Raw genomic sequence first — 12953 nt, 5'->3', positions numbered from 1 at the left:
GAGAGAGCATCGTGAGGAATGGGCCGAGACAGAAAACCATGGAAGGTTGAGGTTAAAGGGACACTTCACCCTTTTTGCAAAAAAATACATGTTAATGACGTTTAGAAGCTTTAGAACACTTTCCTGGGCGTATTTATGTGTGTAATATGTGGTTTTAGATATTTTAGATTGTAGCAGTGAGCCTGTTGTCTCTGATGTCATGGACACTGGTCTCACTACCTTCCTGGACTACAATTCCCATAATTATTTGGTGCACTGCTCCTCCTTGTGGATAGGGGGGAGAGCTGTCTTACTGAGACAACATGTAGTCCAGGAAGGTAGTGAGACCAGTGTCCATGACAGCAGAGACAACAGGCTCACTGCTACAATCTAAAATATCTAAAACCACATATTACACACATAAAGACCCCCAGGAAAGTGTTCTAAAGCTCCTAAACGGCATTAACATATATTTTTTAGCAAAAAGGGTGAAGTGTCCCTTTAAGAGTAGACAACTGGAATAATGCCTGTCGGGGGCTGTTAGTATGTCGGAAAACCAAAAACGCATGCAGCCCCGGTTGAGTCCATGCTGGATGTTTGCTGCAAATAATATGTATATTATTTTCTTAAACCACTTAAAAACGATATATACTTGACCCGGGGGTGCCCCCAGGGTGTTTACACCGGTATTATAGGTCCACTTAGAATGTCCCTCCTCTCTCTACACCGTATCTCAGTGCTGAAAATAGTTTAATGTTTACAACGCGCCACATATAGTGAGCATCTGCTATTGTTACTAGCCCTGGATTCATGTGGTTTACGAAGTTATCATTACATGGTGCAGTACTTAGTTTAGACAGTTTTTGGTTTAGACTAGTCATTGGTTAGACCGGTCATTAGTCCTACAACTACAACCCATCTCAAACCCTCACCCTAAACCTAACCTCCCACGGGGGCAGCACACCTAAACCTAACCTTAACCCATGTCTAACCAATGACTAGTCTAAACTAAGTATGCACCCCATCATTACATGCTCCCACAGATATCTATTTGGCTGCCGGTGCCAATATATTGATCTATTCCGTTTTCCCCCTCGCACTCAGAAACGTTATGGTTTCCTGCACAATATGTTAAAGAACGTCATGTTTCAGCAGTGTGGAATAAATGTGTATTCTCACATAATATTGTTATCCTTACATAGTTATCCAAGTTAGAATTATTGGGTGTGGATGTGGACCGCCTTTAAGGCATTTTGGGCAGGGGGGTCCCTTCTGGTGTTTTAAGCATTATGTTATAATTTAGCTATTGAAAAATAGCAGATCTGCAAGCTCATAGCACGGCACAGAGTGCCGTGGTATGAACTTGTAGGTCTGCTATTTTTGAAAAATCGTGAAAATGTATTGCAAAAAAACGACTGACATAGAAACATGGGGGTTTTTCAGAAAACTGTCAAGATTTAGAAGAGCTTTGTAGAATATTTTCTCAGTTATAAATGGGTTCAACTTTAACCCCCGATATTGTTTTGGGAGGCGTAGAGAGGGGGGGGGAAAGGAGGCGGGCTAGTACAGGCCCCTGAGGCACTCCCCGGAAGGACTCCAGACGAACTAACTAAGTGTAAAAGGTTTTAACTTTGCTGCTCAGGCAAACTGTAGGTTATGAAGAGAAGGACACATGCTGGACACATGTGTGATGATGTGTGTGTGTGTTGAGAAGAACACTCCTTTTCAAATTCCTGCTGCAGAATTAAAACGGAAACACAAGAGAACTACAAGTCCCATCATGCAAACAACAACAACAACAACAACATGCACCATTAGAGATCATGCTCAGAATAATCTTCTGTTAGATTTGTTAACAAATTGTTTGTTAGAATAGTTGTTTTTTGGGGTTTTTTGCTCATTAACCTCTTTCTGAATTCATGAACAAGTCAGCGTGCCAAAAACGCTCTGCGCAAAACACGCGGTTACCCGCCGACTCAATTTGTGTTTCCAAGGAAGCTAATCAAAAAATTCAGATCTTAAAGCAAACTAAGCCGTCGCTGGGAATATTTTCCGTCATTTTATTTTAAAAGATAAGGACAGGTTATTAACGTTAAATGGGCCCAAAGCACCTCGCTTTGCCCATTTAACGTTACTAACACAGACATGGTTGAGGGACAAATTTGCCATTTAGGGACGAGAGAGACCCTGGAGAGGCTAATATTGAGACCCTGGAGAGGCCAATATTGAGACCCTGGAGAGGCTAATATTGAGACCCTGGAGAGGCTAATATTGAGACCCTGGAGAGGCTAATATTGAGACCCTGGAGAGGCTAATATTGAGACCCTGGAGAGGCTAATATTGAGGCCAGATATTTCACTGCGACAGTGGGAAAAATGTGTACATTCTCACATCGTCATCCTTTTCTTGGGTTGTGGACTGCCCGTAACCCTCAACCCATTCTGGACGGTAAACCCCTTTTGGTGTTTCAAAGCATTATGTTGTGCTTTGGCCGTTGATAAATTAGCAGATCTACAAGCTCGTAGCGCGACACCGAGTGCCATCCTACGAGCTTGTAGATCTGCTATATATATATATTTTTTTTTCATTGATACAAACACTGCCCCCCATGGGAGGGGGTTCCGGGTCGGGGTAGATGTGAGAACACTAGGGCAGTGAAAAAGGGACTATAAAAACATGCAGAGAGAGAGAGAGAGAGAGAGAGAGAGGGGGGGGGGGGGGGGGTTGCAGGCTTGTTGCAGCTACTATAAAAACCACTTACTGGTCTCCTGAACTCGCGCCACAAACCCCATCAGGGGTAACTGGGGTGTGATCTGCATGGAGGGGGGAGGGGGCGCTAGAGGACCTGCTACCGCCGCACGGAAGGCACAGAGAGAGAGAGAGAGAGAGAGAGAGAGAGAGAGAGAGAGAGAGAGAGAGAGAGAGAGAGACAATGAGAAGAAGAGAAGGCGAGAGGAGTGAGAGAATGTTGAGAAGTGGAACATTTAATAAATCTGGGAGGTGGAGCTTGAAAGAATAAGGCCGCAAGCAACGATCAATTATATCCTCGGCGATTATTCTATTGGTATTATTCTTATTTTTTTGGATCAATCACATTATCAAGAATCGCACTTTCCATCTAAAACAATTATATATCAACCAGTTGGTTAATTGACCACTTCCTTTGTTGCACAACGATTTCTTGCAAAAAAATAATGAAAATGGCAGCTAATCAGCTAATGTCAAAATGTGATGCTTTTCATATACGTGACATGCCCAAAATAGAACCACAGAGCATAGAGATATAGAACCACAGAGCATAGAGAGATATAGAACCACAGAGCATAGAGAGACATAGAACCACAGAGCATAGAGAGATATAGAATCACAGAGCATAGAGACATAGAACCACAGAGCATAGAGAGATATAGAACCACAGAGCATAGAGAGATATAGAACCACAGAGCATAGAGAGATATAGAACCACAGAGCATAGAGAGATATAGAACCACAGAGCATAGAGAGATATAGAACCACAGAGCATAGAGAGACATAGAACCACAGAGCATAGAGAGATATAGAACCACAGAGCATAGAGAGACATAGAACCACAGAGCATAGAGAGATATAGAACCACAGAGCATAGAGAGATATAGAACCACAGAGCATAGAGAGATATAGAACCACAGAGCATAGAGAGATATAGAACCACAGAGCATAGAGAGATATAGAACCACAGAGCATAGAGAGATATAGAACCACAGAGCATAGAGAGATATAGAACCACAGAGCATAGAGAGATATAGAACCACAGAGCATAGAGAGATATAGAACCACAGAGCATAGAGAGAGATATAGAACCACAGAGCATAGAGAGATATAGAACCACAGAGCATAGAGAGAGATATAGAACCACAGAGCATAGAGAGATATAGAACCACAGAGCATATAACTGGTTTAAAATGGAAGCCGATACGAACAGACCAGCGACACAGACACACTGCTGCTCTGGAGACCAGCGATACAGACACACTGCTGCTCTGGAGACCAGCGACACAGACACACTGCTGCTCTGGAGACCAGCGACACAGACACACTGCTGCTCTGGAGACCAGCGACAGACACACACTGCTGCTCTGGAGACCAGCGACACAGACACACTGCTGCTCTGGAGACCAGCGACAGACACACTGCTGCTCTGGAGACCAGCGATACAGACACACTGCTGCTCTGGAGACCAGTGACAGACACACACTGCTGCTTTTCATTCTAGTCCCGTCTGTTCTGGGACCCAGTGGTTCCCAAACCTGTTCATGTGTCATGTTCCCAAACCTTTTCATTTGAAAAGATATTCCAGGGACCAGTGATTCTCAACCCGTTTAATTTCAAGGACGCCCAGTTTGACGTGCATATTAGTCTACAGACCCCCCCATTTAATGGCATCTCTCTGGGATCCCAATTTATATTGTAAAATCAATGTTAATTTAACTCTGAGAGTGTACTGTTACATTTGTACACTCAGAGTTACAGTCCCATAAGGGTCAAAAATAGTGGGGAGAATGTACAGTGGAATGGGGGAGAATGTACAGTGGAATGGGGAGTATGTACAGTGGAATGGGGGAGAATGTACAGTGGAATGGGGGAGAATGTACAGTGGAATGGGGAGAATGTACAGTGGAATGGGGGAGAATGTACAGTGGAATGGGGGAGAATGTACAGTGGAATGGGGGAGAATGTACAGTGGAATGGAGAGAATGTACAGTGGAATGGGGAGAATGTACAGTGGAATGGGGGAGAATGTACAGTGGAATGGGGGAGAATGTACAGTGGAATGGGGAGAATGTACAGTGGAATGGGGAGAATGTACAGTGGAATGGGGAGAATGTACAGTGGAATGGAGGAGAATGTACAGTGGAATGGGGGAGAATGTACAGTGGAATGGGGGAGAATGTGTACAGTGGAATGGGGGAGAATGTACAGTGGAATGGGGGAGAATGTACAGTGGAATGGGGGAGAATGTACAGTGGAATGGGGAGAATGTACAGTGGAATGGGGAGACTGTACAGTGGAATGGGGAGAATGTACAGTGGAATGGGGAGAATGTACAGTGGAATGGGGAGAATGTACAGTGGAATGGGGAGAATGTACAGTGGAATGGGGGAGAATGTACAGTGGAATGGGGAGAATGTACAGTGGAATGGGGGAGAATGTACAGTGGAATGGGGGAGAATGTACAGTGGAATGGGGGAGAATGTACAGTGGAATGGGGGAGAATGTACAGTGGAATGAGGAGAATGTACAGTGGAATGGGGAGAATGTACAGTGGAATGGGGGAGAATGTACAGTGGAATGGGGAGAATGTACAGTGGAATGGGGGAGAATGTACAGTGGAATGGGGGAGAATGTACAGTGGAATGGGGGAGAATGTACAGTGGAATGGGGGAGAATGTACAGTGGAATGAGGAGAATGTACAGTGGAATGGGGAGAATGTACAGTGGAATGGGGGAGAATGTACAGTGGAATGGGGAGAATGTACAGTGGAATGGGGAGAATGTACAGTGGAATGGGGGAGAATGTACAGTGGAATGGGGAGAATGTACAGTGGAATGGGGGAGAATGTACAGTGGAATGGGGGAGAATGTACAGTGGAATGGGGGAGAATGTACAGTGGAATGGGGAGAATGTACAGTGGAATGGGGGAGAATGTACAGTGGAATGGGGAGAATGTACAGTGGAATGGGGGAGAATGTACAGTGGAATGGGGAGAATGTACAGTGGAATGGGGGAGAATGTACAGTGGAATGGGGGAGAATGTACAGTGGAATGGGGGAGAATGTACAGTGGAATGGGGGAGAATGTACAGTGGAATGAGGAGAATGTACAGTGGAATGGGGAGAATGTACAGTGGAATGGGGGAGAATGTACAGTGGAATGGGGAGAATGTACAGTGGAATGGGGAGAATGTACAGTGGAATGGGGGAGAATGTACAGTGGAATGGGGAGAATGTACAGTGGAATGGGGGAGAATGTACAGTGGAATGGGGGAGAATGTACAGTGGAATGGGGGAGAATGTACAGTGGAATGGGGAGAATGTACAGTGGAATGGGGGAGAATGTACAGTGGAATGGGGAGAATGTACAGTGGAATGGGGGAGAATGTACAGTGGAATGGGGAGAATGTACAGTGGAATGGGGGAGAATGTACAGTGGAATGGGGGAGAATGTACAGTGGAATGGGGAGAATGTACAGTGGAATGGGGAGAATGTACAGTGGAATGGGGAGAATGTACAGTGGAATGGGGAGAATGTACAGTGGAATGGAGGAGAATGTACAGTGGAATGGGGAGAATGTACAGTGGAATGGGGGAGAATGTACAGTGGAATGGGGGAGAATGTACAGTGGAATGGGGAGAATGTACAGTGGAATGGGGAGAATGTACAGTGGAATGGGGGAGAATGTACAGTGGAATGGGGAGAATGTACAGTGGAATGGGGGAGAATGTACAGTGGAATGGGGAGAATGTACAGTGGAATGGGGGAGAATGTACAGTGGAATGGGGAGAATGTACAGTGGAATGGGGGAGAATGTACAGTGGAATGGGGAGAATGCAATCTGGACAAAGGCAACCCAATTAGAACAGGAAAAGAAAAAGAGACCATCTATTCAATAACACCCATTATGTACCATATATATATATATGTCTCTGTAATGATGGTCCATAGAGGACTAGACTAGAACTCACCTATGCTTTTTATGGCATAGGTGTGTGTGTGTGTGTGTGTGTGTCAATTTAACAAAGGTGCAGACGATCAGAAATCAGCAGGGACAGAGAGACCAGACAAACGATCTTTTCATTGCTTCATTCATCAGCGACCTTCTGAGTGTGCACCCGGACACTGGGAGGTCGGGGGTTCGATCCCCGGCCGGGGTCATACCAAAGACTGTAAAAAAAATGACACCCTGCTTGCTTAGTTGGCACTCGGCATCAATGGGTTGGATTGGGGGGGTCAAATCAACTAATGATTCCCCGAGCGCGGCTCAGCGCTCCAAGAGATGGGTCAAATGCGGAGGACAACATTTCACTGCGGCAACGTGCGTGACTAATCGTGTGACTTCGACAAGCTCCGTGGTGCCATTGAGATGCTGTTAACACCAGATTGGCCAGCCTTGCCTCTAGTCTATACCCAGGTTGTGAGCAGCGTTAGCGTACCTTGGTTCTGGTTGAAGTGTGGCCCTCCGTTGAGCTGGTTGCTCTGGTTGTTGTGAGCCATGTTGGGCTGCCCCGTGACGGACGAGGGGCGGCGGTAGGGCAGCGAGCCCCCTACAGGAGGGTTCTGGGACTGCTGCTGCTGCGCCGGCCGGTTCATGCTGTAGAACTGTGGAGCACCTGTGTGTGGGGAGGGGGGGGGGTTGGCAAACCACCGGGGGGCGCCAGAGTGCAAAATTAACAAAGGGTAAAAGGATAATAAAATGTCAAGACTTGGCTGAAGAAAAAACATGACATTTCTGAGACCGTTCATGTTTCTGGAAGATGCTTCTAAACTTGCATTCTATTGCCAGTTTGATCACTTCAAATACCCTTTCATCTGAAAATTAACTAATGGGACGAAAATAGTTCGAGAGCTTGTGGATTGCCTATTTTCGGTGCGCAGCCGATTCATACTCCTATTTTACCGCTGTAGTGCCGAAATGATTTCGGCTCGTCAGAAAGTTTTCAGTAGCACCGAAGAGACGACTTTAGGACGGCTCCAATCAGGGACTTATTTTAGTTATATTGGGTTATAGGAGGCAATAATGATTGCATGTATTATATATATATATATATAACTTTTCAGGAATATAAAGCCTGCTGTTTCTATTAGCTTGGACTCCCCATCGATGATGTCACTGGTGGTCGGTTTTCTGAACTGGCCACAGTTAACCCATTTAGGCCTGAGGCCGATTCTAAAAACGCCTCTAAATCCTGACCTAAGGTTTCTGGAAAACTTCAAATATTTATATAGCAGAATCAAAATGTTTACATTTTTGAATACTGTACAGAACGCCAAATATGGGTTCCCGATCTGAGTGGGTAAAACACCAAGATGGGTTCCCGCCCAGAATGGGTCCACAGCCCTCCATGAGACACAAGAGTAGAAAACAATTGTGTCACTTTATTATGAACATTAAAGAGGACCAATTGAATGAAGATAGGTTTAAAAGTGGTAAAGTAGTCCTTTTAATCAGACCAGTGGAAACTTATGAATCTGATCTCAGGTCAGAATGGGTTAAGGCATATTATAAGGCTCATTACTAGCCAGGGATCCCAGAACCACTGTCATAAAATAATACCTTAGGTGAAGTCTGGCTCTAAAACCGGGGAGTGAAAAATGGTTTTGGAAAATACCCTTACTTAAAAGCAAAAAGTTGTGATTATAACGACAAAGCTTTTAGTATTCATGAACAGACATTTATACCGTTAAACGTTACTCAACAATCCATGTAGCTTTGTGCCAGCGATACGCGTTGACCGGCCGTCCGGTCAGGTAATAAAGCGTGAAGTCATTTTGTCTCAGCTTTTAGTGTTCAGTTACTGCGTTTGGTTTAATGAGGGCAGCACAGACCTAGCCGTCACAGTCAATGACCTGTGGAGAGGAAATATCGTCACCGCTTGTCTTGTATAAGGTTCCATTTGGCTTCATTTTACACTCTCAAAGAAAGAGTCAAATAAATTATCGTTAAAACATCTGAATTACTTAATTTATACAAGAAGTCTACACAATTAGAGAGGGCTAAATCTCATCAGCCGGTCCGTCAAAAAAATGCAGAATACAATAATGGGCCTTGATATGAAAAAGGCTGGGGAAAAAAAGCACTGCTTTAGAGAATTGAGCATCCAGTCACATCCAGTCCCAGCGAGTCCAGTCCTCTCTAAATGCAGCTGACCCAGATGACTGATCCTTCTCTGTTCCAACAGAGCAGGGGAAATGAAGTCGCTCGCTGTCATGAGGCTAAATTAGTCCCCGATGGCTAAACGAAATGACACCCGGGCATTATTCCTCATGGTCCCCCCCCAGGAGCTAAACTAAATGACACCCGGGCATTATTCCTCAAGGTTCCCCCCCCAGGAGCTAAACTAAATGACACCCGGGCATTATTCCTCAAGGTTCCCCCCCAGGAGCTAAACTAAATGACACCGGGAATTATTCCTCAAGGTTCCCCCCCCAGGAGCTAAACTAAATGACACCCGGGTATTATTCCTCAAGGTTCCCCCCCCAGGAGCTAAACTAAATGACACCCAGGTATTATTCCTCATGGTTCCCCCCCAGGAGCTAAACTAAATGACACCCGGGCATTATTCCTCATGGTTCCCCCAGGAGCTGAGAAGAAGAGCCACCACTGGGCTTGGGGGGGTAGTAACACCATTACACCCTCCGTTGTTTATAAGCTGACTTTGATGTTCCAGCCAGGTGTTTCCACTGGAACCGTCCGTAAGGGTTCAGTTGGTGACATCTGTTGTAAACTCTCTCGAGTTACAAATTGATAACTCAAACACTTGAGGATTTTACTGATTTTAACACTGAGGATTGTGCCGTGTACTAACTATCACAATAAATAAATAAAAACTGAACACTTTTTTCTTTACATAAAACATAAAAGACAGTGGTTCTCAAAGTGGAGTCCGTTCACCTCGTTTGCTCTTCTCAGGCATTATGTAGGAAACTATGCTGAATAATAGAAAATGTTATCATGTATTAATTTACTTGTATTGACCCTATAAACAATTTAATATAGGTCTAGTTTTTCCCACCAATGTTGTGGCTCTGGCTCATGGACTAAGAACCAAAAATAACTGAACCGGTTCCCATTGGGAACCAACCGGTGGAAAGGGGGTCTATGAGTTAGTAATGGGGGTCCTTGAATTAAAAAAATAAAGAAATACATTGAAAACCACTGAAATAAAACAATGAAGTGACACGCACAAACAAATACCTTTATACAATAAAGAATTAATAATAAAAACAAAACGTTTGCGACCAGACAGGATCATGCGACAGATCAGATAACATGGACACAGGCACAGGGAGGCTGGGGTTCGGATGGGGCGTTGCCAAAAAATGAGGATAAATGGGTGGTGGTCAGTGTTGCCAGATTGTGTGAGAGAAACAAGCCACCGGGTCTACGAACACAAGCCCCGAAAGAAGCGAGGACTTCGGCCTCTAAACATGTACGTACATGGGTTAGTAGAGTGAGGGCGTCTTTAGTGATGTGATTATGTATGGGGTCTGCCAAGGATGCAATTTTGGCAACATCAAAGTGCCCATAATAACAAAATAGAACGCCCTGGAGGCGCAGTAGTTCTGTGGCTTTTATGCAGCCTCTAGATTGGGACGAATGTTTCGCTCGCTAGGTTTTCTTCAAAGCGTAACAACAATGACATAGAGAATGACTGAGATAAGACTGCCGTCGGGGGCCCCGTGGCTCAGCGGTCCAGGCACCTTGGCCGGTAGTCCCAGGAGTCTGGCAGTGTGGCCGCAGGTTCGACTCCCGATCCCGACGGCCTTTGCTGCATGTCACCCACCCCCCCCCCATCGCTACATTTTCAGCCTTAGTGTCTGTCACTGTATAAAAATAAATTAAGGCAAAAAACACATACATACATACATACCAGAAGTTGAAGCCGTTTAAGGACCCACTTTTAGGCCAGTGCAACAGAGCATGCTTTTGCCTTTTTTTTAAAACCCTACCAATTTTAACCAAATACATACATACATACAAGGCACCCCTTTTAAATACATACACATACATACATACATACCTACATACATGTACATTTCAGAAGTTTTAGCAGTTTTTAAGGACCCACTTTTAGGCCAATGCAACAGAGCAAGCTCTTGCCTTTTTTTAAACCCTACCCATTTTAACCAAATACATACATACATACAAAAGACTGCAGTCTAGTTATCATAAACGATCAACTACTAGCTATGATTTATGGGAGTCAGTCAACACTCAAACACAGCTGCGATGTTTCTTTGACCATTACTGGCCCACTTCCTGAAGGTATAGACAAATAAACAAACCAATGTCGCCTTTCATCTCACCACATCATTTTACCACCAATACTGGTTCTTTCTTCAGCATGCAAGTAAAGTATACCGACATCTGTGAATGACTCCCTTAGGTGGGATGAGGAGGGGGATGGGGGGGGCTAACCAGACCAGTAACTCTGGTAGGCCCCGTCCGGCACGGCCTCGAGTAAAAAACCTGTCGACATCGACACCCGAAAACAGGGGTCTCCTTTCTCGATCTAACCGATTCCCCACATTAACTGTAACATAATACTACCATCATGATATACTACTACATGAACTGCGTAACATAATACTACTATGCCATACTACACTGTATAGTATCTGAAGCTCGCAACGTGCTGGGGGGGGGGGGGCTTAGTTGTCCCATCAGTCAATTTTTTCGCTAACAGATTTGGCGTAGATGTTAACGGCCCGGGATTCGAACTCGGGTCTCCCGCGTTGAAAGCACCAATATCTTAACCATTAATTAGACCAAAGGGATATCCCTCTGGGTTCGGGGAGACATTAGACATTAAGGGCTGTATTTTGCGTGTCTTAAGTACCAGGTCTTATTCCCTAACTTGAGTAAACTAAAGACCTGGAGGCGTGGTCAATGCTCTATGGCCACTCAGAATAGCCAAATGGCATTGATCACGCCAAGTTTACTCAAGTTAGGGAATAAGACCTGGTACTTAACCCATTCTGACCGGGAACCCATTTTGGTGTTAGCATCATGTTATGCTTTAGCTATTGAAAAATAGCAGATCTACAAGCTCATAGCGCGCCACCGAGTGGCGCGCTACGAGCTTGTAGGTCTGCTATTTTTGAAAAATCGAAGAGCGACTGACATTTTTAGAATCTGATCTCAGGTCAGAATGGGTTCATCAGACCAGTGTGTGTCCAGTGGAAACCTCGTATGAATCTGATCTCAGGTCAGAATGGGTTAAGACACGCAAAATACAGCCCTAAGACTCCGACATTTGAAAGGCTGAGGCTCTGAGTCTGACCCACTCTGCTACATAGATTGAAAAAAAAAACGATCGCACCAAGCATAGACTCCTGAGGGACCCCTCATCAATGAAGCATATGATTTAAGTGGTCATGGAAAGGAGTTAGGGTTGGTTACAGGGGGGGGGGGGGGTGGATGGGATGGTGCATGCAGGGGGAGGGGGGGGCAGGTGATAACACTCACCTTGTGTGGGCGTGCCGAAAGCAGCAGGGGGGCCCGAGCTAGCGGGAGGAGGAGGAGGAGCCACTGTGGCGGCGGGGGGGAGCTGGGGAGGGGGAGGGGGGAGTGGGGGGACCTCTAGGGGGGTGCTGGGGGCCTGTGGGGGGCCGTCTAGGGCGGTGGTGGGGGCACCGGGGGTGGTGGCGGCGGAGGGTGGCTTAGCATTGTTGTTGTTGGAGGGAGCGGGGAGGGCTGTAACCCGGGAACGTCCGGACGCAGAGGAGGGGTTACGGGATAGAAGGAAGGAAGGAAGGAAGGAAGGAAGGAAGGAAGGAAGGAAGGAAGGAAGGAAAGGAAAGGAAAGGAAGGAAGGAAGGAAGTGAGGGAGGTAAAGACAGGATTAACGTTAGGGAGGAAAGACTCCAGCAGGAAGTGATTAGTCACACACAGTGCTGCTCAACCCGCCCGGACCCCCTGCTTAACCCATTCTGTGTTTTTAGCCCTTATGTTATACTTTAGCTATAGCAGATCTACAAGCAGATCTACAAGCTCATAGCGCAGAGTGCCGCGCTACGAGCTTGTAGATCTGCTATTTTTGAAAGATCGTGAAAATGTGCCTCAAATCTTTGAATATATATTTTCAGAGCCAACATTTAACATAACTCAAGTCTTTGCTACTGGGGGGGTCCCTGGAACTACAGTCTTTGCTACTGGGGGGGGTCCCTGGAACTACAGTCTTTGCTACTGGGGGGGGTCCCTGGAACTACAGTC

General features: G+C 45.6%; 1 protein-coding gene across 5 annotated transcripts in view; it reads right to left on the bottom strand.

Moving 5' to 3' along the window:
• Window positions 1-12953, bottom strand: part of abi2b (abl-interactor 2b) — a 42434-nt gene that overhangs the window by 2274 nt on the left and 27207 nt on the right. For 2 of the 5 annotated variants that reach the window (XM_080758726.1, XM_080758730.1), the window contains 2 exons: window positions 7171-7347; window positions 2741-2827 (listed from right to left, as the gene is read on the bottom strand). In XM_080758726.1, the coding sequence (XP_080614852.1) occupies window positions 2741-2827; window positions 7171-7347 (264 nt within the window). The remainder of the gene's footprint in view (window positions 1-2740; window positions 2828-7170; window positions 7348-12953) is intronic. The other 3 variants (XM_080758727.1, XM_080758728.1, XM_080758729.1) reach the window with 3 other exon arrangements.

Source organism: Protomyctophum bolini, assembly GCF_963924005.1.
Source record: "Protomyctophum bolini genome assembly, chromosome: 24".
NCBI lineage: Eukaryota > Metazoa > Chordata > Actinopteri > Myctophiformes > Myctophidae > Protomyctophum > Protomyctophum bolini.
The sequence above is the reverse complement of the archived record's forward strand: the minus strand, read 5'-3'. Positions and strand labels throughout refer to the sequence as shown.